The 27,015-nt window shown below is 38.8% G+C and overlaps 1 protein-coding gene across 3 annotated transcripts in view; it reads left to right on the forward strand.

Moving 5' to 3' along the window:
* The first annotated feature begins 4,110 nt into the window (after positions 1-4,110).
* Positions 4,111-27,015, forward strand: part of LRIG3 (leucine rich repeats and immunoglobulin like domains 3) — a 39,412-nt gene continuing 16,507 nt past the window's right edge. The window contains exons 1-5 of one of the 3 annotated variants that reach the window (XM_051795754.1): positions 4,111-5,060; positions 12,233-12,304; positions 12,572-12,646; positions 25,284-25,418; positions 26,059-26,202. In XM_051795754.1, coding sequence (XP_051651714.1) covers positions 4,873-5,060; positions 12,233-12,304; positions 12,572-12,646; positions 25,284-25,418; positions 26,059-26,202 — 614 coding nt within the window. In that variant the 5' untranslated portion in view covers positions 4,111-4,872. Of the gene's footprint in view, positions 5,061-5,210; positions 7,517-12,232; positions 12,305-12,571; positions 12,647-14,213; positions 14,315-25,283; positions 25,419-26,058; positions 26,203-27,015 lie in introns of those variants that run through there. The other 2 variants (XM_051795755.1, XM_051795756.1) reach the window with 2 other exon arrangements.

Below are 27,015 nucleotides of genomic sequence, written 5' to 3' on the forward strand. Positions count from 1 at the left end.
AACATATTCAGCCCTAGGCAAAGTTTTCAGAAAGAGTTCATATGGTTTTTCTGTTTGTAATCAGTGCATTCAATTATGCATAATTTGGTTTTCATGGTTTCACTGTTGGATCACATAAAGTCAAGTATAATTACTACCAAAAATAAATTTCTGTATGCACCTTGGAATATTCACTATGGACTTACGACACATTGGTAGGAGATTCACAATTACTGGGAAATTATTTAAGAATATTTTATTGTTTTCCTCAAATACAAGTGAAATTGCAATTGTTAATTACAGGGATTGAAATAAATGGTCATGAAGTCTTAGTGCTATTATAAATTAAAATTAAAATTAATATCAATTGCCATACCAAATGGGTAGAAGAAAAGGAGGGTGGGAAAGCTCTGCATTTAGAGTAATTTCCATGAAAAATATTCCATGATATTGGATGAGATTGTTCTTTACACACAAAGCAAAGAAGTGAAAAGGGTCTTCTGCATTCAATAAGGAGTTTTTGTGGGACTCTCTAGTAACTTCCAGACAGGTGCCTGAGGCAAAACTTCCTTTTGCCTGTTGCAGGCAATGTGTGCAAGCAGCCTCCACAAAAAGCATGTCCTGCTCCACTTCTGTTTTTTAAGTAGGATGGGTCTCACTAGTTCACCTCTCCCTCCAGCTGTGGCTTTAGTAAGAAGTTTTGCTAGCGTTAAGATTTTTTTTTTACTGGACTATATTGGAGAACTTGCAATAGGGAGTGATGGTCTTGAGAGGATGGCCTCTTCATTTCCTTCTCCCAGACAGCCTTAAACATCTTCTTTGACTAGAAATAAAATGGAACTGTGAAAGTTTAGGAATAAATAGACAGGACGTTAATTCTGCCAATACTCCTACAAGATCATTTACTGGTAGGAAAGTCAATAAATGGGACATTATTTTCTACATCGCTCTATCAGAACCAAGATGTGTCAGAGTATAAGCAATGTCATTCTCCTTTGCTTCTGCTTTTTGCTGCTGAATACTAACAAAATGACTTTATTTACCCATGAAAAGTAGAAAATCCAAAATGAATACTAGACATAGAATTGGATTACGACATGATCCAGGAGTACAAGGGAAGACTTTTAACTCCTGAAGTGGCCTTAATGGACAAAATCATTTAGTAAATGTAACTGTTCACTCCTTTTGACCTTCTGACATAAATTCTGCAGATTTAGCTATAAGTACATACAGCAATATATAATTGTCTGATGTAGTGGCTTGAGACTCCTTTAAAAACTGAATAAAAAACTGTATTTAGATTAATCAAATTCTTACTTGTGTTATAAAAGATATTCTAATTTAAACTCAGAAAATGTATAGTATCTTAATTTGGTTTTGCTTAACTTAGCAATTGGTAAATTATTTTTAATAATCTGCTAAACCGAGTCTGATTTAGGGTTGAACTTTTCTGGAGGTAGGTTACTTGAAAGCAGTCCCTGATTTCAGTGCATTAATGATATGCAAAAAAATCATACTTAGATTGCTTCTGGGTGTGTCTTTTGCCTGAAGTGAATACATATTTTAAACAGCATATGTTTGGACTTGAATCTATAAACCTGTGTTTATCTGATTTAAAATAATCAGAGACTGAAAATGATACCATTAGAATCAAGCCCTAACATCCCAAAGAATGGTCTACAGATCTCTACACAACCTCCTTTGCTCCACTCCCAACTCACCCAGACTACTATGCCTGGTAATCTTGTGGAGGAAATTAATCTCGTTAGCCAAAGAGAGAGCTTGAGGGTCTAGTTTTACAAGAATTTTTCTGTGCAGCCATGCTTCCCCCTCCTCAACATCATCCCTTCAGGCTGCCATGGAAAGGGCCTGCCTTTGCATAACCGCCTTCCTTGTGCAGCTACATGGAAAACTGGAGGATGAGGAAATTACTCCAACTCAGAATTAAAGTGTGTGTGTGTGTGTGTGTGTGTGTGTGCACAGTGTTTTTATTTTTTAAGGGAGTTCAGTCAAATCAGTCCCCTAAAACTGTTGAATGTGCATTTACACTAATGCTAATGCCAAACAAGGGTCAGCAGACATCCCCTGCTACGTGTGGAGATAACCAGGTAGAGGAATGGGAGACTTTCATTTAGATATAAGCTTACTTAGGACGGGTATAGGCTAGCCAAACCTGTGAAGGAGGGATTTGTATTTGCTTATGTACAGTCACAGTGCACTCTCAACCTAAAACCAGTGATAAAGAGACCCCTGGGATTGGGGACTGCCAGCCCTTACAGTGTTCATATGAGATGCAGAATCAGTCCCTGAGACTTCCAAAGAGAGCAAATTTCCCTGTGGGAAGAAAGACTTTCTGTCATGGACTCTGAAGTGCAGCATATAAGCATTTTAGGATTCATAATACATAATCAATTTAAAAACGTTTTATTGAGTATTTTGAGAAAAGAAGCTGCAAAGACAAATGGATTTTCTGAATTTATTTACCTTGCTTAATTTAAAACAGTTTCATATATTACTAGCGCTAAATATGCATTAGGTTTTTCTAAGGCACAGTATTCCCTGCCTGCATGAGTGGTTTTCAAAATCACAAAACCAGAAGTTCCTGCCCTTTTCATCTTTTTTTTTTTCTACCTTTGTTTCTCAGATTCTCGTTTCATGGTTCACATATGCACTGCATAAATTATTTTCTGCTATGATAAAATAAGTTCAAAATACTTTGTTTCTAATTTTTCTTTTCCTTGGATGTTAAAACTGGCAGCTTAATGACTCTGTTGCCACCTACTAGTCAATCACTGCCCTTGCCAAACTCAAGATAAGACAAGCTCACTTTCCCCAGATAACTGAGGCCCTTTGCTGTGCACTCTAGGAACCATAGTACAAGGCTTAGTTACCTCAAATCCTTTTTAATTTTAGTGGATTGTTCAATAATCACCCAGAGCAACATAAACATGAAGATCTTCCTCTTGAATTTTTGATCACTTTGCAAAAGTGGCAAGTATGGCATATCTTACCTAAATATGAACAAAACATGTTCAAGTGTCTCTGTACCTCGGTGTAATGGTGTGAAACACCTGGACAGCTAGAACTTTAGAAAGAGAAGGAAGCTTTCCCATTGACTTTAATGGGAACAAGTACAGACTAATGAGGGATAGCTTCAAAAATCTGAATTTGCCACTGTCCTACTGTCTGTTTAGAATAGTTCAGTGTTTCACAGGCTTTGTTGATCTAATGTCACCCTAATATTTTCCAAAGGAAGAAGGCTGCAAAAGACAATGAAATATTGACATGTCAATGCTGCCAGGACAGTTTTCATTCACAACAAATAAATGAGAGGAACTTGTAAAGACATACTAATTAATTTTTATCCTGTATTCTGTTTCTTTACTTGCTTGCTTTTATAGCAAAAAGAAAAAAGTGTAGGAAAAAAGTGTAGGAAAAAAGTGTAGGAAAAAAGTGTAGGAAAAAAGTGTGCTCCTTCAGTATTTGTTTGTTTTCCCACAATAATTTCCTTAAGGAACACCAGTGGTCAATGGAGCACAAGCTGACAAAACACCGCACAGCAACACTGCACAGCTCTGCACATCCTATGCACCTGGAACAGTTGTGTCAAGAGTGGCATGTGAATGTTCATAGTTACTCAGGACTTGCTTGCTTGGCTTGCAAATTCATGATTCCTGACTGAAATGTAGTTTTGTTTCTTTAACAAAATCCCCGTGTCCTTAGATACGCATGGAAACAATAAAAACAGGGACAAAGTTTCAGCCTTACAGATCTTGCTATCGGAGCTGTAAGACTTTGAAGGGTTCAGGTTCACAGTGTCTAAGACATCTACAATCTTTCAGGTGAAACATACAAACCTGGGAAGGAAAGAACAGTGTCCGTGAGCAGTTTGATGGCTGCTGCTATGGAACAGGGGTGTGTGAAGCCTACAGTAATTGAAACCATTGTAGGGTCCAGCCTTACATATGGAACTTGAACAATAGGTATTTACTTAAATTACATAGATTACCTCAGAGATGTGGAATCTGTACACCCTGCCCACTCCCCTGAACCTTTGGAGCTGGGATCCTGTGGGGAACATAATGGGCTTAATTATGGTGTCTGGACTAGCCATGTAGGACCCGGAAGGCAGGAGTTAACCTCACCTCACCTTTTACATGCCAGTGACCCCAGGCTTGCCTGGGAACCCTCTGGGGCCTCTGGAGCAGCTTTTGGATTACCACGACATGCGCTAACTGGCGCGACGGCAAAGGGAAATCCCGCACGAGGAAGACCACGGTGCCCGTGCCTTCTCACCACGGCCCGTGCGCCGTGGCTGCCGCTCTAAGCACTCAGGGCCCGCTGCCCGCTCCCGCCCGCCCACGGACAGGCCGGGGACAGCAGCAAGGTCCCACCGTAGCGCCCGCCGTGATGCGAGGCCGGCCATGTGCCGCCGCCCGGGGCAGGCCGGGAGGCCGCGAGTGCCGCCGCCACGGCCGCGAAGCGGCGGGGAGCCACCGCAGCCCAGGCCTGGCACCCGCTCTCCCAGCCCCCGCCCCGCGGGGCCCGGCCGCGGCGGAGCGGGCAGGGGCTGCGGCTGTCACATGGCAGGGGGAGGGGGCTGCGGCGGGGCGGGCGGTGCTCGGGGCTCCCGCGGAGGCGGGCTGGGGCGGCGGAAAGTTTGCAGAGTGGCTGTCGGCGGTGGCGGCGCTGCGGTCCCCTCCCGCTTTCTGCCTTTACTTTTTTCTACACCGCCCCCCGCTCCCACCGCCTCCCGCCCTCGGTGGCCACTCTGGGGTATGAGCGGGAGCAGCCACCCGCACTGAGAAGCAGAAGGTCGCGCCGCGCCCCGCTCCGCTCTGTCAGTGGGGGAACGCCAGGGACGGGAGCGCGGGCAGCGGCTCCGAGCCCGCCATGCCCCGCCGGCCCCGCGGGGCGCCCGCCGCTCTCCCGGCGCTGCTGCTGCTGCTGCTGCTGCTGGGCGGCGGCGCCGCCTCCGCCCGCTGCCCCGCACCCTGCCGCTGCGCCGGGCACCTCGTCGCTTGCAGCCGCCTGGAGCTGAGCCGGCTGCCCGAGCAGCTGCCGCGGGGGGCGGTGCAGCTGTGAGTATCGGGGCGGCGGGCACCGCGGGGGGCTGAAGGCGCCGGCCCGCGCCCGTCCGACCGCCATATTCTGCCCCCGGGGCCGCGGTCCGGTCCGCGGGCGGGCTTTGAGAGGCAGCGCGGTGTCGTGGCGGCCGCGAGGTGCGGGAGGGGCAGCGCCGGGGGCCGCGGCCGCGCTGTCAGCGGGCGCGGCGAGGGCGGCGGCGGCCGCAGCAGGACAGCGTCCCTGGGGCGGGCTGCGGTCCCGGGACGCGGTGGCGATAAGCGCCTGGGCGAAATGGGGCCCGGGAGCGCTGCTCAGTGTCGGAGAGAGCGAGGAAAAAGTTCTGTTGACTTTCTTGGAAAGCGTTCAATAATCATCAGGCTGACACTGATTAGTGTGTCGGGAAAGCTGCTATCGCGTTTCCTCGTGTAGCTCTTCGCCCCTGTAATTTTGGCTCTAGCGATGGTGCGCGCACCGGAGCGCGCCCGCTCGGCCAGCGCCGCGGAGCGACCCAACCCAGGTGACAGCTGCGGAAATCTATTTCCAGTGAAAAACTTTTATGGAAAAAGCATAAATTATGTCAGCTTTCTAAAAGCCCGAAAATAGCTGAGGGACTTGTCACATTTGTTTTTAATCCCTTGTCACTGAATGATCTTCTATATTAGTCGTATTAATTTTCGATTACATTTTCAAAGCAGATTGAGATAAGGGCTTTAAAGTAAACAGGAAGACTTTCAATTAGTTATGGCTAATTCTGTTCAATTGCCTTGTCTGGAGGTCATGCTGCTTTACTCATGAAATGTGGATGGCTGTATTGACACCATATGGAACTGAACACAGACATGGCTCTAGGAGTTGAATATTTCCAGGACTGGCGTAGGAAAGTGTGAGAGGAAAGAAACTTTTTTTTTGTTGGCTTATGTGATTGAAGCTTATGGATCAAACACTGGATCTGCTTTACATTCAACAACTGGTTTTGCTTCCTGTTATATTTCATCCTCCTGTTCTTTTGAACTATTTCAGGATGCTCACAAGCTTTCTGACAAAACCTAAGGCTTTTTTTGATACTAAGCTAAGCTTCATAGTTTAGTTTCTTAGCTTAGTTTACTTTAGTGCTATTAAGTTAAAATCCACGTGTGGTAAACAAAAAAACAAGGGGAAAAATAACAACACTTTCGTTTTTTAGACTTGCCTTAAAAAACATTTTACATTAGCAGTAATTCAAATTTGTCTTTTCCACTTATGTTCCCGAGAGACAATAAAATGCATTGCAGGGCTTTTTTGTTAGCACAAGGGAGATTTTTCTAATTAGAATTCCCCTGGTAGTGTAAATTGTCCTTATGTAAGTTCACATTCCTTTAAAAGTGTGAGAAAATAAGTTCTGCTTGTATAAATAAGCTTTGGCCTGTTGTAAGAAACCCTGCTGTAAGAAACCCTGCTGTGATTACTCAGTGGACAGCTGTGTCACTTGCTTTTAAACTCACAGGAGTACATCTTTTAGGTGTCACCAAACCATGTGGTCTGACCGCTTTTGTGTAAATATTTCTTTTGATTGTGTCAAATGCCTTAGAAGTATCCAGCTTTCTTCCTTCCCCTCTTAATAAGAGAACACGGAAGAGTGTGGCGTTGCCTGTTACCTCCAGCTACCCCAGTACTTCGAGCTGGGATTGTGCAATCTGTAAGGTTAACGCGTTCATCTTTACATATGCAAAAAAGGTTTGACTAGTCTAGATTATTGTTGCAACATTACAAATTGTAAAAGACTGTTTATGAATTTTATTGCTATATGTTTACTGTGTTTTCCATGGAAGTCCATAGCGGGTATAGCCAAAGGCTAGTAGTTTAATTCCAGGCTTTCCAATCCTCTTGAGAAAACAACTATTACCCCGTGTTCTCAACATACGCAGGTGAGGTCTCCCAAGCAGCAGAGTGAAAGCTCTTCTGCCTGAGAAGACCTGTGTTATGCTTTACACCTTCCTTTGCCCATCTGTCTTAACCATCTTGCCCAGATGGTTAGCAGGTTTTTGAAACTCTTGTTTCATTATTTCATGCCTTTTGTGTTCAAATCCTCTGTTGAAATAAAATAAAAGTGACCTCTCAGTGGGCAAGGAGGGAAATAAAAAAAATAGACCCTGAGTTCTGTCCTCTTCTTTTTGATCATAAGTATGAGTCTACTGCTTTGTACAGAAGTGGCTTCACAGTGGGGTGTAAACAGGCCAACTTTACTGTGATTTTAACCAAAAATACCATATTCTGTTACCCTGCTTTCGTGGGAGATAACAGTCTGCTGAAAACTCATAAACATTTTTAATGGCTTTGTGTACAAATAGTTTTGAATTTAGATTTACATTTAATTCCAGGATGTGTGTCCCAAGATTGTAAGAATGTGGCTTTGTTAGAGCTGGTGTAGCAGAGCTGGAAGAGGAGGGATGGAGGGGAAGAAGAGTGTTGAGTGTTGGCCAGTGTCTCCCAGGTGTGCAAACTCCTGCTGGCATTGCTGTACCCTTCACCAGGTTCACTGAGGAATGCTGAAACTGTTGGTGGGATAGGAGGGAAAGTCTGAAAGATGGTTTTCACTTGTGTTTATATTACATCTTTAGTATTTATATTTTATAAATCCTCTAGTGGTCTACCAGAACTGCCAGAAAAAAGGCCGTATGGTTTTCACAGCTGTTTTTCAGTATTTTCCAGACTAAAACTTGAACATAGCAGGCTGATTTATGAGTCACTTTGGATCAGTGTCTTAAAACAGCTACAGCCTGGCTTTTTGTTTTTCAGCTCTGCTGATTTCTGCTGAATTAGCAGCTCTATAGGCCCCAGTGGGACTGATTAAGGAGCTGTTGCTGGATTTGCATTTTAAAATTTGACTTTGGGCTCAGGTTTCTGAGTTCTCTAAGGAAGATGATAATTGTGACTAAGTGTTTTATATTAAGTTAGAGTCTAAAAGTTATATCTCTAAAATGTGTGAAGAAGCACTTGCTCTCTCTCTCCCTCTTTGCATTAGGCCTTCCTTTCAGTTTTTGATCAAACAAATGTGGTTCAGAGTTACATTTCAGCTAATGCTGAGACTTTTGACTTATGAAAGATGGTCATACAAACATAATGGAACATAGAAAATAGTTTCTTTCATAGGACAGGTTCTTAAAGGGCCTCCAAAACTGTGACGTGCTTTTTCAATTGGGGCAATTCTACTTAAATGTCCAATCACTTTTATTAGAACTCAGAAGTGAAGTACAGGTATATATGCTTATTATTTTTATAAATAATTTCTTAATATAAATCTGGTTTCTAAAGTTTCAGAGTGCATTCTCTATATCTTTAATGACTTCTGAAATTCTAGTAGCAAAAGTAATCAGAGGAAATTTTCTCCCCCCTTGTAATGTGATTTTAACAGACAAGGAAAATTTAGAAATGGAAAAAAGACATAGTAATAGTGTTTTAACATTGTCATTTCCATTTCTATGAAGGAAAAATACTGCTTAATTTTCCAACTTTTTCTTCCTACTTGTTTTAAGATATGTTGAGAAATGCATTGAACTGAAATGTACTTGTAGCTTTGCAACAGAGATGATAGATTTTTATATTTAAAAAATGTCTCCAGTCCAGTGCTTATAAGTTTGAGAAACTTCTGCAGGCTTAAGCTTCACTTAGAACGTTAGTAAAAGGCAAATATTTTAACTCTTGGTTCACTTCCAGCCACTCTGATTTAACTTTAAATGTGACTTGCAAAGCTTTTTTCTTTTCCAGAAGTTTCTCATGCCAGTAGTACTAAAAATAATGTTTAATAAAATGTTGGTAATTCATATTCTATCCAACTATGGGTGGACAAGCATGTATACAGCTTTATGAAACAGGCAGTTCAATATTGTCTGGAAGGCTGGTGTTTTTTTGTTGTTCTTTTGCCTCAGGTTTTTTTTTTTGCAACTCATATTTGACAACCTGCTGTAAGTAAACCAGGCATGAAGAATTTGTATGTATGTATTTTTTTAAAGTAGATGCTACTTGGAAAATGTGAATGTATCTTTAGTGTTAAAAAAACAAACACAAAAAAAGTAGTTTGAAACTTAGTGTAAGTTACACTCCTTGATAGACTCCAGATGGATGTGAGCTTGAGCTATGAGTGAAAGTGTCTGGCTCCAGTGTGGTGATCATGCACAGCAGTGGTTGTAATTGCAGGATTTTTATAGTTTAAGGACTCTGCCAGATTTTTTTTTTTTTAACATGTTATAACTCCAGCAGAACAAATCTACTCACGTCTGTTACTGTCTGGTAGGTCCTTTAGGCAAACATGCTTTAAATAAACCTTTTGCAGGGTTTTTAGATGAAATGAAGAAAGCAGGTTTTTAGCACTAATGTTGAAAGGTCTTTGTTGAAATAATTACTGATTCTTAAGTCTTGTCTGAAGCATGAAGAACAGTAACATATTGGGCACTAACAGCCATAACTTAACTGAATTTCATCTGTTTATTCACATAGTTCTTATAATCCCTACAGATTAAAGCCAAATATTGATTTAAGTTTAAGGGTAAAATTTGTCTCTACTCTGCTTTAAGGAACTAAGCTAGATTCCAGTATAGATCTTTGTAACAGCATATTTTTTCAGTATTTACACTTAAAAATGCAGTATGAGAATTTCAAATCTGTGCAGTTAATGCCTTCAGATGTTAAACAAAGGGATTTTTCTCCATTCTGTGGCTAGGAGAATGTTTACACTAGATTGTTAAGCAGTGAAAGATGCAATCCTCTAGTTTAAGTGTGGTTAACCTAATTTACAGGAGAACTCAAAATCATAATGGTGAAGTTAACATTTGTGGGTTTTAGGAAATGTTGACACTGTATTGGTTTTCCATCCTTAAGAGGAAAATCTGAAGGGATTTAGACACCTGGAAGAAGGCACAGATTTTATATTAGGTGCTTGAGTCCAGAGCTGAGTCTTTGAAAACATCCCCTCTGTGGCCACCTGAAGGTGGTTGAGGACGTTCTCTTTCTCTAGGTGGCTCTCCTTCAACCTTCGGCCTCAATTTTTGGGCAGGAAAATGCTGTTTGCACCTGCAGGTCTACCCTATGCACACTCCTGTGCAGCCCTGGTTTGGGAAATGCAGCATGTTTTTTGTCTCTGCCCACGGCCCTGAGCCAGGTGCTGGTGCCACAGCTCAGCAGCCCACTAGGCCTGGTGCAGTTGGCTGGCTCAGAGCACACCTCGTAACTGAGTATTGGTGGTACACTCGTAATACCCATACGTGCCTGGGATTATTTTTTATATTTGAGTTTTATTACTACTGGTTTTCTAACCACCAACTGCAGGGGAGGACAAAAGTGACAAATCTATCCTGGCAATGTTGAACAAATCAGCTGGGGGAGACTAAAACACAGTTTTACTATCCATGTGTGCTGTTGAAGAAACGTACGTGCCTGGCTGGGTTGCAGCATTACAGCTGTGTTTCAGGATATGCAATGGTGGGTGCAGAGAAATGAGTTTTCTGGGTCTGCAGTTGTGTAGGACTTAGTCACAGAGCGGAACACCTAGAAGAGACATTGGACTTGGCTTAATTTAAGCTAGTTTTGGTCTGTGTGCATCAAGGATATGCTGTTCATCAGGTTTCTTCACTTCCAGAACTGTAGAGGGATAGTAGACACATCCATGGCAGTCAGGCTTGTGTTTGGCATGCTCAGTATGGATGACTGTACTGAGTCATCTTGCTTGGAAAAAGTAAGGAATCCTGTAGTTTACTCATAGATTCAACTTGAAATACACTTCACGCCTGTGCGGCTTGATGAGAACCCCAGGCATGTTGGATGACTGTTGAGTGCTTAATTAGCACAGAGAAAAGTGTCATGAAATGTGAGAAACTTTTTCAGAAGACTGCTTTTTAAAGCACCTTTTACCCATTCACTGCTGAGGTGTGCTGATTCATTTCTTTATATGCCTGCATTACAACGCTCACTGGAGTTTAAGAATTCCTTAAAAATAATGTAGTTTTTGTTTGCTGACTTGGATAAATGCAGTGTTTTAACATGCAAGAAATGCTTGCAGAGGGCTGGAGTGATAGAGATGAGGTAGTGACAGTCTGTAGTAGGGGGCAGGGAAGTGCATGTTTTGGGGGATGAGTGACTGAGAAGGGGGAGGCCTTCAACAGAGCTGGTCTTGGTTAGATCAGTTGTGAGACTGTACTGCTTGTGCAGGTGTTTATAGACGTGCAAGTTTGTTCTGTAGTTGGCTGTGCATTTTACTGTGTGATCCCTCGTATTTCTTTGATATTTCCAGTACTTCTGAGTAAAAATTTCTTAAGTCTCTATTGCGTGGTGTCAAATGTTTGAGAGCACATATGGCAAATATGCATGATAATGTAAGGAAAAGCATTTCTTGGCAGTGGTAAACAAAATGTGTTGCATTTTTAGTACCTGGCTTGTTTTGCAGCATACTGCAAAGGTACTAACAGGATTTTTTTATGAATTGCATCAAAAGATATTTGGAATCTTCAATACAAAGTGGCACAAGCTAAGTGCTTGAGCTGCTTCTTCAAGTGTAGTTAAGTGTGGTAATAATATCACTATTATATAGACATCTTAAAACTCAGAACTGGCTCTTCCTATGTCTGTTTTCTTCTGATACTACTGAAGATCTCCATTAAATTTGGTTATGTAGAAATGGTGTCCCGAATTGTGTGAAAGCATGAAAATACAGTTTAGATTTATGGATAGTCCTCATTATGTATTTGTGATCTGTCTGTTGCTGTAAAGAGGGGAGTGAGAAGAGTAAATGGTACAAATGTTATGATTAGCTGAAGGAATAAGGCTGCAATGACTATTGGTTTATGAATTTTCCTTGTTCAAACAACGAAGAGGTTGTTTTAGCCAGACCTCTTGTTGTGAAGGGATGCAGGAGGGGGTTGTCGGTGTATATGACTCAGAATCTTAAGACGTTTTTCATGGGTCTTACATTCCAATGAACATTCTAAATTGTTCAGAGATAGAGAAATTTCTTTCACACTGCTGGCAATGATCAAGGTATTTGCACTTACTTATGCCGTGTATACTCAAACGAGTTTCTATTCTGATTTTACTAATATAAAAATATCTTGTTACGTACTTGTAGACAAGTGATAACATTATTTGGATTGAAATAGTATTGCTTTACCCGATATTGTATGGCAAAACTGACAGGCTGTTTGTTTTTGTAACCTCATAGGGACTTAAGTCACAACAAATTATCTTCAATCAAGACCAGTCTCTTGGATCACCTTCATAGTCTTCAGGAAGTGTAAGTTAATTTGTCTTAATTAAAAACCAAACCAAAACAAAAAACTCCAACCAAAAATACCTAACCTCTGTTTGTGTATGCTAATTGTATAGCTATTTCTCTAGGGATAGTTGGTTAAACAACAAAGATGTTTGCTCTTCTGATATTTTACATTAAGTGAAACTGGAATTATTTTTAATTTTGAGGTGACACAGCTCAGCAATTTAGCAAATTCAGTGTACATACTTTTGATTAACGTTAAAGCTAACCCTTTTGTAATATTAATAGGAAGCTGAACTACAATGAGCTGGAGATCATTCCAGATCTGGGACCAGTCTCTGCGAATATAACTCTTCTGTCTTTGTAAGTAGATCTTACTCTTGTCCCTGGTTAGTGGAACTAACTCTGCAGAGTTCATAGAAATTCGTGCATTACAGAGATTAAAGTGAAATAATTGGAAATAGAGCAGCTTGTGGTTAGGAAGTTGATTATGTCATATTATTTAGCAGGTTGTTTAAAATGTGTATAATTGAGCTTAATCCTGGTAGTTTTTGTGCTTCTCTCAGATACAAAGACTGCATTAGAATTAATTTATGTTGTGGTAGTGCCCAGAAGCCTCAGTCCTGTTGCACTAGGCACTGTACAAACATCAGTAATCGTTATACAAACTTGTACAATGCAGTCTTTAAAACAAGAGTTATACTCTATCATTATGCATCTTGGCTGAGATCCTCGTGTGTTAAATCATGGTAGAATTCCATTAATTTCAGTGGGCAACACAGGGAAATCCCCTCGAGACAGCTTCAGGACAAGTATCTAGGTTAGAAGATGTTTTGCCAATGTCTCAAAAATGTCTTTCTGAGCCCATTTTAATGTGTGGCATGTTTTTTTTATGGCTGAAGTTAATACATATAATTGTGGCACACAATTGTGTCCATGTTCATTGTTTATTTGAAAGAAATGAGTAGGTCAGTTGACGTAGTAACAACTGTAATACGAGTATAAAATTACAAAAGGCGTATAGGGCCTGTAACCAAAAAAGTTGATTTTAAAGGAAATCTTAATCCTGAAGTTTTCACTTGAAATTAGTTGTTTGTTTTTTTTTCTGTGATCTAGTTTCAATGCGAACTTGTAGAAAAATAGTTACTATCATACTGTTAATTAGAAAAAAAAGAAGTGTTTTTCATGTGTGTGATTTGCGTTTTATCAATGAGAATCTAAAGTGTCTAAAGCTGTCAATATGTAGCCCTCTGGCCAAATCCTGTCCTTGAATACAAATTGCAAGTTACCTTGCTTGAAGAAGCCTGAAGGGTTAAAACATACAGTAAATTTTGGAAGGATGTTCAGTTAATTAAATCGATCACTGTTCAATTGCTTACATCTGGTGATTTATAGGGGTTTGTTGTTACTCTAGGCCCAGGTCAGCTAAGTCAGCTGGTGCAGCCGCTGTGTCTGGACTGCTCTGTTTGAATAAGAACTAAGTGACATTTGATACTGATGTGGTTTCTTACAGATCAAAATCTGAAAAAAATGAAAGAAAAAGCAGATGGTTTCTGACAAATAAGTGTTGCATTTAAGCACATCTTTTATTTTGCAGTACCATTGACATTATTTTTACACTGACATAGCATTCTGTACTTTTAAGCATCTAATTGATCTAAAGAATATATACTTTTTTTACTACCTTGCTAAGGTTCTTTTTACCACAAGGCTAGAAATATTAACATAATAAAGTGGTTTATATCCTCGTATTTTACTTCTGATGAATACAAAGTTGAGAATTTATCTTAACATCTCCTTTAGTTCTTCTCATGGAAACCTAACAAGTTTAGATGAACCTAAAATCATCCTTCTGCCGCTGTGCAAAAATTTTTGTATTCCTTTGAGAGAATTATCAGGCTCTGCTGAATTGGTTATTTCATATCCTTAGGTCCCTGGCTTGGTTCATTTACTCAGGTGGTCAAACATGGAAAGATCTTCATTAGATCTGCTCTGTACTGTATATGCTGACGCGTAAGAGGGGGAAAAAAGGTATTTCTAGAAGTGTTATCATACTACCAATGTGGTTAAAGTTGGTCTGGTTGGGTGTTAGCTTGTTCTCACTCTAATTCTTTGTGTGGAAAAGGAGATTACTGAATATAACTGTGCTACAGCTGAGATTTAATGACTATTCTATGACTACATCAGAGATTCCTTGAGATTAATGTGGTAGAAATTAAGTATTTAAATATTATATGTTAACTTATGAATGTCGATGTACAATAGTTAATTGTTCTGTATGAAAACAGATGAACATAAAACATAAAATTAAAGTGGTATTGTTCAGAAATAAAGCATCTTGTTTGTTTTGCGAAAGTTTTCTTTAAAACATGGAATAGAATCACAGAATCTTTTAAGTTGAAAAAGACCTTTAAAATCATCGAGTCCAACTATTAACCCAGCGCTGCCAAGTCCACCACTAAACCATGTCTGTAAATGCCACATCTGCTCATCTTTTAAATGCCTCCCGGGATGGTGACTTAACCCCTTTCCTAGGTAGCATGTTACAATGCTTGACAACCCTTACTATGATGATATTTTTCCTAATTTCAATCTAAACCTCCCCTAGCACAACTTGAGGCCATTTCCTCCTGTCCTATCACTTGTTACTTCAGAGACCGACCCCCACCTTGCTACAACCTCCTTTCAGGTAGTTGTAGAGAGTAATAAGATCTCTCTTGAGCCTCCTTTTCTCACTGGTTAGATGTTATATATTAAATCTCATTTTACAGAAAATAATATAAATGAAGAGAAATAAACATACAGCAGTTTTCTAGCATAAAAATACATGTAATATAGTGGTAGCATAGAAGGACAAATATTCAATATAATGATACTTTTTTTTGGTAAAAGTGAAAAAATATGTTCATTTATTTTTTTCTGTCGCGGATGTTATTTGAAGGGGGTTGAATCAAACTAAATTAATATATCTAAGTCATGCAAAGAGAACACATAGGGAACAATTAGAATATAATTTTTAGAACCACTCTTCAAAGAAACATCTAATGACTATCTCCAGGATTTTAAACTTCTACGTGAAAGGAGCTTGTGGAGACTTTCCAGAGCAAACCACTGTTTCCTTGTTGCATCTTTGTTCTGACTTTCAAATAATAGCAAAAAAGAGGGTGCTAGTCTTCTGAAACTTGATTTCATTACATTTCTTATGAGATATGTATATGTTGGTTCATTACTGTCAGTTGAAAAGCCAGTTAGTTGTTTTTTATCGAGGAGTCTTCAAGGAATGCTGTGAAAGTGGTGCCCTCTTTTCTTGCCAATATCTTTATTGTAGAAGAAGCTCTCCCACAAGAGTTTTATTTTACTTCTTTATAATTGTCACTCGGCTAGGGAGCCTTAAAATTTTACCTGTTCTGCAAGAATTTTCTTGCCCTGCAGAGAAAATTATGCTGTTGATATGTCTGCATAATAGTATGGGTATCTCCACACAGCTGTGTATATCTAAATTCTCGGAGCAGTATAAACAAGCATAGGTGGATTATCATGTGAGTGTAGTTTCCATTTCTGGAGCTGCCTCATTTCTACCTACCTAATTCATATATACCTAATGGAGGTATTTACATACTAATGAATTATTCAAGGTAAACCCAGAGCAGCAGATGTTCCTGGTCTCGTGGTCCCAGTTGTCTGTGACATGAAACAACAATGCCAGTATTTTGTTTTTACAGATGCCAGTTGAGAGTTGACCATCATGGGAGAGAAAAGTATCAGGCAGGCATACATCCCCTCACCACCCTGGGAAGACCTTATGTCAGTGTGAGCGAGTATACAAGCATATTCAGGCACACTCTTATTACATGGCTGGAGATGCATCTATGATTTTATTCATGTGATGAATATGTATCTTGTCACATGGAATAGGAGAGCTTGTGAACCTCCTGGGAATCTGGAAACTCCTGTGAGCTATATGGCTGGTACTTTGGGCTAAATCTGGTCAGGAGGCCTTATGTTGTGAAACTGTGTTGGCCTGCCTGACATAAACAGATATAATATGTTTCAGAGAGAGCAAGAGTAGGATTCATATTCCCTAGCCTAATTTCTCAAAAGTTTGACTTTGTAAGTATGAATTACTGTCGATCCTCTTAGAGTAGTGTAGGTGTATTTATCTATCCCTAGAAGAAAATGTTAGATGTTTTCTAATTTGTGTTCCTGAAGTGCGTATAAAACCAGTTAAATAATGTAGAATTACTTTAAATGATTGTAGTAGAAAATTGTTCATTGGTGGGAAAAAACAATTTACTTTTTACCATTTCAAGATAGGTGGATTGCTTTTGTGTCAGGTATTAAAATGGGCACTAATGCCCTCATTGAAGGAGAACAAGCAAAGATTCTGAATTTGTTTTCCATTCTAATGACATTCCTTATCCAAGATATATCAGTCCTCTCCTATTTATCCTGAAAATTGGCCTGAATAGGTGATGTTGATACACGAGAAAAAAAACAGTATTGCATTTTAGGTCTATCACAGTTGTAGTTTTGTGCCTAGGTTGAATCCAGAAATTGAGAGAAACCAAGTAATATATATATAAAATAGCCTTGTATAGAAGTCCTGCTCGGTGTTTAACTAACAACTACCATTTGCATGGGGGTTTTACTTTAAAGTTTTTCTGAAAGTGTTACCTACTTTTAGTGTTATTAGTACTTTATAAGGAAGAAAGATATTGGTTTGCAATTTATGTGATGCTGTTTAAAGTTTGTTCAAGGATATATGGTTTAAATAAGAAACCCATGCTACTTGCAGAATTTTTAAAAATATGTAATTGTAGGCTCCATCCAACATCATCAATGCACCGTATCCATGAGTAATGTGGAAAATGGAAGGCAAAAGTGACTTTGAAGAGACAGAACAGCTTTGAGTATTAAAATATCCTGACTCTCTAACTGGATTTTATTGTTCTAATAAAAATGCACGTGTAGAACTAATTTTAAAGACACGTTTCTTATTATCCATGTCCAGAATATGTTAATGTAGTAATCGTTTTGCTGTCTGTAGAGACTAGATAAGCTGTACATAGCCAAGTCTATAGTGCACATAGTGAAATTCCAGCATTAGACTAGTTTTCAACAATGGAGTGTTTTAAACTTGTGATTTTAGATTTTGTTGAATAGAAAATATTTAAAGGCACTAGTATATATGGTGCAGGTGATTTAAATGAAAACAGCCTTGTGGCTTATGTTGTAAAGACTGATCATGTTAGTCTAGAACACAAACAAATATTTGGGCTTAGTAAAGCCAGACTAGAAAATGCAAAATTCACAGTGCAGAAGTTAAAGGGAGAATGGATGATTCACAATTGAGGAATGTTTTTCAAGTTTTACATTAATGTGTGGTTTGTATTAGGTTTCTACTTCACTTTTTTTCAGAATGTGAAATCTTGTGTTCATAAGAGAATTAGAGAGTATGCAACATAGTAGAGGTTCTGCTGAGGAAACCCTCTAACCCCATCTGTACAGGAAGCCTTTAAAGCAGTGGCCATTCACTTTTGAGTTTTGATACAGTGAAAAGAGCTGCCAAAATCGAGGCAGATGCTTGAAATGTGTCCACATGTTTGTTAGGTGATGGACTGAATCCATAAGCCCCTTTGCTGAGGGTTTTCTACAACCTTTGGTTTGCAATGTCTTTCTGTCCATATGTGCTGACTTTAAATTCATCATCTGAAGACATGTCTTGTGTTCTGCATGTTTAAAAACGTAAATGAACAAAAAGTATTAACCGAAAAGATAGGAGATAAAAATCAGGAGATAAAAAGATCAGGAGATAAAAATAGGGCAAAAGGACTGTAAAGTAGCCAGTCCTGGGTGACTGCAGGGGTCACAAGTTTTCATAGTAAGCAAAATGGTTTCAGCTTTACATGTAGCCTGAGCAGCCACTGAGCAGCCACTACAAAATTAGTCTGATTACTTATCTAACTTTATGTAGAAACATAGTTACTGGAGAAAAGTGGCAATTAATCATTGATTCTATTTAGAAGGGATTTTTTTTTATATTGTATGTTCATTTCTGTTTAAAATGTGGAAAAGTATATTTATGTATGTTATGTTATAATAAACATTGTAAATCAGGCTTCAGATAGTCATTTTGAAAAGTACAATTTGACTAATTGAAGCAAACATGCAAAATCTATTATGCATTTGTCCCAGCTGGCAATTTGGAAAAAAGAGTGATAGTTTGCACTGTGAAGGGCCCTCTGTAAAGACAGAAGTTATTTTCACAGTCCATTTGTGCAAGGTTATTTGGAATAGGGGTAGATATGAGAAGTTTACCTCTTTGTCATCTCACAGTAGTCTGGGCGTGGAAGCTGTGTGCAAAATCCAGGAGAATGCTGTCTCAGTTTGCATTTAGAAAGCTACAGTCACAAGAAAGATGTTTAGATGGAACTCCTGAAAATGAAAGCTTACATTCAGTAGAAGTGGATGCCAGAGAAAGTGGTATTGTGTGTTTATAAAGCTAGCATACTAAACTGAAGTCTGGCTTCCAATATTAAGAAAACTTTGGTCAAATATTTTACATCCTTGTCATCTCTTCAGCTACCACTTTATTATGGGAAATATTAAGATTTGGATGCTGCCTGGAAGAGTTTGTTTTGAAGAAGGATTGAAAGAAAGGATAGAGGAATGCCAGACTGGGCTTCTTGGAAAATGTCCCAAAAATGAGAGTGGTGGTAAACCATGTGTGACTTAGGCTGAAGTTGTGAGCAAAAAGCTAGAGCGAAGAGACTTACTGGAATTAGTTCTTGCGATCTTTTGACATTTGGTGTGGAGACTTAAGAGGAAGTAAAGGAAAGAATTTGAAAAGGAACCTTTCTTAGTCAGACTTACAGACATGGAAAGTCAATTTTTATGGCAGCAATTTAGGCCCTGTGATGGGAAAGGGAAGAAGTGTGTAGAAACCTAGTTTGTTGTAGTAAAAATATAAAGTAGTGAGAGTCTAGATGAATGCTTTTGCAATGAAAATGGAAAAGAATGCAAATTTTATGATGTATTTCCAGTGGAAAAATCTGTCATGATTTTCTGATCACAGTGTTAAAGAAAATGATGAATTAAAAAGAATAATAATGGACCAGAAAAATAGAGAACACTGTTCTGGTGTGACAAAATGGAAGAATGGTATGAATTCTACCAAGAAGGAGGTACAAGTTGTCGGACATACAGTAGGGAAAATACAGGAAGTGAGAATGAAACTAAGAGATCAGGCATAAGTATTTGGATTGCATTTTAGAGGACCGGTATGTGGTGATTGCAGTAGAGCAGTGAAATGGCTTGTGCCTTGAGTGAAAGCATAGGAGAATATTCCTTACTTGTAATTGCAGTTGAGCTTGGGGGTAGGTCTAGAAGAGTGTGCAGTCTAAAGTGCCTAGACTTTGGTCTCATCCTCCAAAAGGGAAGTTGGCTCTGTAGCCATAAAGTATAGGTGTTTTTACTTAGTGACTCTATTAGAGTCTATTATAGCGACTCTATTAGATTAGAAAGATGATTTATAATACTGGAGGACACTATGCTGGGTTTAATCTAGGTCATACTTAAAATTATCCAAGACTTTAGCATTAGCTAACAGTCACAGAGTACACCAAATCTGCAGTAGGCTATTATTCCTGTTTCCAGTTCATGCCAGAGTAGTTATGCCTGCATTGCTTTTGTTTACAGTTGTTAAAATAAAGGAATGAACTTATACATTCACTTGCCCATCACACGCTAAGGTCATCGTGATTATTTTGGAAAAGCCAGAAAACTGAATGGGAAACAGACTTCAGGATGTTAAGAGAGTTTGTAAGGAAAGTTTTATTAGGTTCGTATTGGTATGATGGAGTGAGAAGAGAATTGCTATGGAAGTATCATGTGTTTGAAAGTCTGGGTTTGCCTTTGTCTTATTTTTGATGATGGAAACATCTCCAATCACAGAGTTGTTTCAGTCTGCATCTTTCTCTTTCCCTTTTCCCAGTTTGTTTGATTTGGGAATCAATAAACCTTTGGTTTCAAGTTTTGGACAGGGTATCAGTAGCCTACAGAGTTCTGAGTTTTCATTTTCTACTTTATACCTGCATACCAAAAAACTCACAAAATATAAAAGCAGAGACTTGCTGACATCTGCATTGAAAGAACAACTAGAGACAGGGATCATGAAATGAAGGAGACCTTCAAAAGGAAGTACAACCGCTTGCCTCAAGAAGCTTGTGTGTGAAAGATGCATCAGACTTGTAGACCTACCAGTAGAACTGGAAGTGAGCCAGAATTCTGGTTCCATTTCTGACAGGTTTATCTTGGAGAAAAACAGTATCACTTGAAATATTTCTATGTTTAACAGTTGCAAAGATTAAAAAAACCCTAGATTTTCTTAATTCAGTATGGTTAAGTATCTTAATGGTGAGATAAGCATGTAGTCTCATTAGGTATTCAAGATAACCTCAGTTGGTTTAAACTTGGTGCTAATAACACTGAGGTCATTGGTTCAATCCCCTGTATGGGTCATTCACTTAAGACTTGGACTCGATGGTCCTTGTGAGTCCCTTCCAACTCAGATTAACCTGTGATATCAGGGGCTTTTTGATAAGAATAATGTTCAGATTGAAACCATAATTTCAGTATTTAAATGATGTAATTGTTAATTACAGTCGGGCTAATTTTAGTAGTCAAGTGAGTAGAAATTGAAGAAAAAAAGAACCTTTTTGCTCTTTATTCTTGTAGTAGTTACTGAGACTCTTCTGGTACGTACTCCTTAAAATTTTCCAGTCTTAGGCTAAAAGCCACAAAGCATATATATTCCAACACTTTCAATTACAGTCTTGATCTTTCACCTTTAGTACCTTTTCTTTTAATCTTTTTGCTTAAATTTGCTTCTGCTCAGTGTGTTCACGTCATTGTTTCTTACAGGAGTTTGGAGTTTGGGAGGGCAGGAGTGGGAGTGCAGGAAATAATAGATGATATACCAGGAGGCATATGATGTCAGTGAGTGAGTGGAGGGAAGAATAGATGAAACAACCACAAAAATTTAAAGGGAGGCTGTGAGCTGTAGTGGCACGTAATGGAGACCATTGGGAACATTCTTGGATGTGGACAGTCAGGTCTGCTTTGCTTGTGCTCTGATAAGGCTGCCTTCAAAGTAGCTCTATTCTGGAAGTCATGCAAACGCAAAATGGTCAAACTAAACATCTGTGAACCCCAGTGTCTTGGATTCAGCACTGCTCAGAAAGATACATCTAACCCTAGCAGAGTGCTTTTTTTCTCTTTACCTAGCCTCTTAGTCTCCAGCAAGAGACTACTGTGATTTCGTTTGTTTGAGATTCAGATTCAGTATATCTTGCCTCTCAAAGCTTATTTGAGGGACAGGAGGTACTGTATTAGTCCAGAATCACATTGATGTTAAAACACTTGTTTTACATCTTACAGTTTTGAAGAACAGTCTGCATAAACACAGTTCTCCAAAATTGTCTTTCTAGACAACTTGTTTATTCCAGATTGCTCCACCTCGATGCTTCTACGCATTTTCCCTGTCAGGATGATACTACTAAGGTTTTCAAAGCACAGCAGATTAGGATCTATCTGGAAGAAAGAGTTATGCTGAGGTGGAAGTGCAAGAGTGTTATTTTTATTCTGAGATTTCGAATAGAAACAAAAGATAGGACGTGAGGTCCTAATCTGTTCATGAGTTGCGTTTTCCATGTTACAGGATCAGAGTTATAAAGCTTACACAGTATTTCTCTGAGGTAGAAAACATTACATACTGGCAGCCTTTATCAAGAGATAGTCATGCTATCTCAGATCTTAAAAAAACCTGTTGTTTTTTTTTTCAGCACTTAAGAACTTTTATGTCTAAAAGGTGCTAACTAGATCCTCAACAAAATGGTTACAGAAGTTTATGTTCTGCTTTGTATTTCCCCAGAGGCAAGGAAAGTACAGTCAATATGTCAGATATGTTGTAGCTGTTGTTTATATAGAGTGAATCTTGAGATCGTGATCGATAGGGCTCTTTTATATGTTTTGGCCTAGTGGTGTGGTAAAGTTATGAATACTGAGAGGCAAAGCTAAGGTTTTTCATACCCGTAATGAAAAACTGATATTCTGTCTGAGGCTGGTATTCGCACAGGCTTAGGTAAAAGTAATTAAATCAGGCTGTATGCACTCACGGGTCATTGGCTTGTGGGGTTTTTTTGCTCCAAGTCAGGGTATAGGCACTCAAATAGCAAAAGGCATGTTCAAATTCATGCAGATATTTTTGGTGGGTTTATCTGCATTGCTTGATACTCCTGCTGCTTTAGCTGTAACAGGAGAAGTTGAAAGGAAGCTGCAGCATGTTGCTGTTCCTTGCACATGAAGAAATAGTTATCAAATTGCTACAGGTCTGCTTCTGGGGGAATTTGATGTACTGCTTCTCTTGTTGCAGAGGATCTCTGTTTCTCTAATTTCCCTTTAATGTCTGTGAAATGAAGCCAATGGGCTGTGTGCAGCTCCTTTTGTCTGAGCACAGCAATAACAGCATTTCTCTGGAAAGGTTTTGTTTTGGGGTTTCTTCCCCCCAACCTCCTCTCAGTGAACAAACTGTTCTGTCATTGTGCTGACATACTATTTCTTTCTATCTTGACAATTAGATAGGCTTGTGTTTTCAAACATCTCCTTGACTAACTGTAATGGTGATTTGGCAGTTATGAGGAAGATGATATGTCGTTTTTATTTGATTTGCTTAAGTGATGATTATAAAGAAAAATTAAGTTAGAGTTGAAGTTTTCCATTTTAACTAAAGTTGGGCCTTAAAGTAGAACTACTTGGATGTCTTCAGTGCTGAATAACCGCCTTCCATGTGTGAATGATCACACTTAAATATTTTTGAAGAGAAGCTGGATGAGGCTATTGGAGCAATAGGGAGTGAACCATTGAGCTATTTTGGAATTGAGTAACTTCTACAAATATGAGTAAGCAGGAAGGTGCAGTGAGGGCTGGTTTGTTTTTGTTTTAAGATGGACTAGGACTTTGATGTGTAGTGCAGTTTCAGTGAACAAAAGAAGTTGCTTTTCTTTCCACAGTATGGCCTTACCATCTCCGATAAAGAAAAATGTTCCCTGAAACAAAGGGTTGTTTTTTTGTGTAACCTGGTCTGTGTCAGGTAATTTGCCAGTTAGTGTAAGTGCTAATCTGAAGGTTGTGTATGAGTTTTATTCGGTTCCATTAGGTCCAACTAAACTTTGTAATACAGGAGCTATTATCCTGCCAGTTGTGAGGAATTTCTGTTTTATGGAGCAGTGCTGACACAAAGACAGCACTGTGCAAGCCGTCTTATAACTGAACACTTTCACACTGCAATTTAGGAGGCGTGCAGTTCAGGAAATTGCTGGCTTCTGCTGGAGCACACTTTTACTGCAAGGAAAATTTTATTCGTCACTCAAGTAATTGGCAGTTTTAATACCTTGATAGTAATTACCTTATAAACAAACTAATGCATAAAGGCAAGGCTCTGTGACCTGTTATCTAACTCACAGTCTTATTTAGCCAGTGGAACTGACACATGGTGGTGGTGTTTGTTGTTTTTTATTAAAGTAATTTGTTTCCATTTGTTATAAATACTTTCAGCTAAGAGTTAAAAAAATGCAGTGTACCTCTGCAGACAGCCTGAGGAATGAAACATGATACAAGCTCAGCATTGGAGGGGCTGCAAGATCACTTACCCATTCCCACATGTGGTCAGAGGGCCCATTAATCTAACTTCTGGTTCAGTTTCTGAGTTAAGAATTTTTTGTCTTGAGCAGTAGTCCCCCCACACCCTTTGAATACGTGAGGGTTGTCCATGCTATCCTAATGCATGGCTTACTATTTGATCCAGAGCAAGTATTTCCAACAAAGGCAAACATCTCCCAGAATCAACGTTCTTGTTGATTGTTTTACTGAAAGTGCTTTTGCATACAATCTCTAGGAGCTGGGGAAGCTCCGAAATTTTGATAGTTCATCATACAAGGTACAGGATATACCACAGCTAAACTGACTTCCCAGTGTAACAAGGGTCATTTCAGGTAACGTTTGTTTAATTGGTCATGGTCTGCCTTCACCTATGTACTGTTAGCTCCCCCAAAATAACCCTGTTAACGTTGCTGATATGCGTGTATGATTCTGTACATGCAGCTGAGATGGAAAAACTGGTCGATTGCTGGGTATGAACCAGAAGTATGATCGCTGGGAAAAGTACATGCCAGTGGAAGTGAAAGAAGGGGTGTTCCTTATAGCAGACTAGGATATCCGTGTCTTTAAACAGTTGCAGCCTTCTTGTTGTTGAATTGGATGTGATGCTTAGCGGAAGTTTGACCAGACATGAAGTCCGTAACCCCTGTAATGAGCTCTAATAAGTAGAAATCTTGTTCTTTCCCCATTCGCTAGAAAAATCTATAGGATGAAATACTAGGTCTAATTACACAATTATAGAATGTTTTTCAGAAGGGGTGCACTGTCATCCATCTTTTCTGTTCTAGCTCTGCTTTTTTTCTGAAAATTCAGCCTTGACTTTCATGCCAAGGGAGTTTTCAAGAAACCCGAAGCACTATGTCTAGCTCCTATGATATTAATTTGCTTAAAATAGAAAACAACTCTAATTTCATTTCATTACAGTACTGTGACGTACTGTTCCATGCAAATACCAGGTATTTCTGCTGTTCAGAAACAGATGATTATAGGGTTTTGCATCTTGTTTTAAAAGCAATGAATTGTAGTCATTGGATTATATTGCATTTTTTTTGTTTACTGGGATTATATTTTAAGAAATATGAATGAACACTTAGAGTATTCCAATTTGTGATTTTAGATGGCTAAAAATTAGTGTTATGTATAGAGAACATAGTTTATTAGTTTTATATAATGAGAAATTATTTTCAAGTTGGGGAATTAAGAACTAACTCTTGTCAGGGTTGTGTAGTTAACATGTGTTTACTCTGGAAATGACAGTCTTTTGCGTACTGCCCTTAAATTTCAGGACCAGTAACAAGATTGCCAGTGTTTTGTCTGAACATCTGAAGCCATTTCAGAGTCTAGAAACTTTGGACTTGAGCAACAACAACATATCAGAACTAAAAATGTCGTCATTTCCATCATTACAGCTCAAGTATCTGTAAGTGAAACTTAGTATTATTTCATTTTTCTTTCAGGTTACTTTCAAAAAACTTGTTTGAAAACTTAGATTAGCAGCTGTTTGTTAAGGTACTCAAATCTTTTAATTAGACAGACATTAAATTTCACCTGTTCAGCTATTTTCACCTGTTCAGCTTAATATCAGCTGCTATCTTGAATATGTGAGTTGTTACAGTAAGATGTTTTTGTTCATAAAAAAAGCAAAGGCCATTATCCTGAGATGAATCAAATAGATGTATCTTGAGAGAAATATAGTTATGTAACAAAATGAATTTAAGTTCCCCATGGCTAGGCTAGTTTGAAGTTACATGAAGTTTGATAGACTTTGTGAATCTTTCTTAGGAATAATGCAATTCCGGACCTATACTGAATGAGAATAAAGTAATGGTATTACAGCATATTATCTTCCTCTATTATCATACTCCTGCAGACTAGAGCAGGCGTGGTGGTGAAATAGTATTTGACTATAGAATAAGCTGTCGAGCTCTAATTAATATGATAAACAAAATTCCATTTATAAATGAGTAAGCACTGCAAGAGCTTTGTGTCTCACTACTTGGTATTAAGAATTTAATAAATAACTGTAATAATTAAATAACTTCTAGGCATTATTTCAACAGATATCTTAACAATAATCGAATAACCTCCATGGAGCCTGGTACCTTTGATAACTTGTCTACCACACTTCAAGTATTGAAACTGAACAGGAACAAAATTTCAGCAATCCCTCAGAAGATGTTTAAACTCTCCCATCTGCAGCACCTGTAAGTGCAAACTACAATTGACTAATTGTTTTCAGGTTTTCCAAAGCACTGGCAGTGCTTGAACTTTAGCCTTTAATTTAACCAGAGACAGAGTGAGACGGATACAAAAAATATATTACTACAACCCTTTGTAACTGCAGCACTGTAGTGAACAAAACTAGTCTTATATGTTGGTGAGATGTGAGTAGTCTTTGTGTTTAAAATTGTTTGCCTATTAAAAGAAAAAAAAAACCAAAAGGCTGGAGAAGGGGTAATAGCGATATTCCTGTAAAAAAGCATGGGGAAAATAGTAAGTGAAATAAACTTTTATAGTTCACTGCAGCAGTCATTTACTTTTGTTCTTTCATGGTAAAATGAAAGAAATTCACTTGCTTTCAGAAGGTATGACTATAAGCAATATACTTGAGTAAATAGACCTTCAGCTTCATTGATACAACGCTGTCTAGAAATGTTTTATGAAATAAAGAATGAAGTTATTTAATAAAGTTACTTAATATGAAAGAGACTGGGGAATTTTTTTTTAAATAAAAACTTACAAAGTGTCCAGGAAATGGACAAGAGGATGTGCTACACTTTGCAAATACTGGATAATTAATTCCCATATCAGATAGTCAAGAGTTAAAAATTACAAATTCTCTTAGGTTAACTTTGAAAGTGCAAGGTCATAAGAACACTGTAAAGGCTGTGTGTAGTGGCAGAAGGGGGAGTGCCAAGACCGTTTGAGAAAGAGGGAAGGTGTTTTTGTGTAACTAGTTGTGGAGAAGGAGGAAGAAATGTATAATGAGTGCTTGGCTCCGGATTAAGAAAGAGAGG

The sequence above is a fragment of the Manacus candei genome, unplaced genomic scaffold, assembly GCF_025592945.1.
Source record: "Manacus candei isolate 608988 ecotype Guabito, Panama unplaced genomic scaffold, ASM2559294v1 h1tg000043l, whole genome shotgun sequence".
In the NCBI taxonomy this organism is placed as follows: domain Eukaryota; kingdom Metazoa; phylum Chordata; class Aves; order Passeriformes; family Pipridae; genus Manacus; species Manacus candei.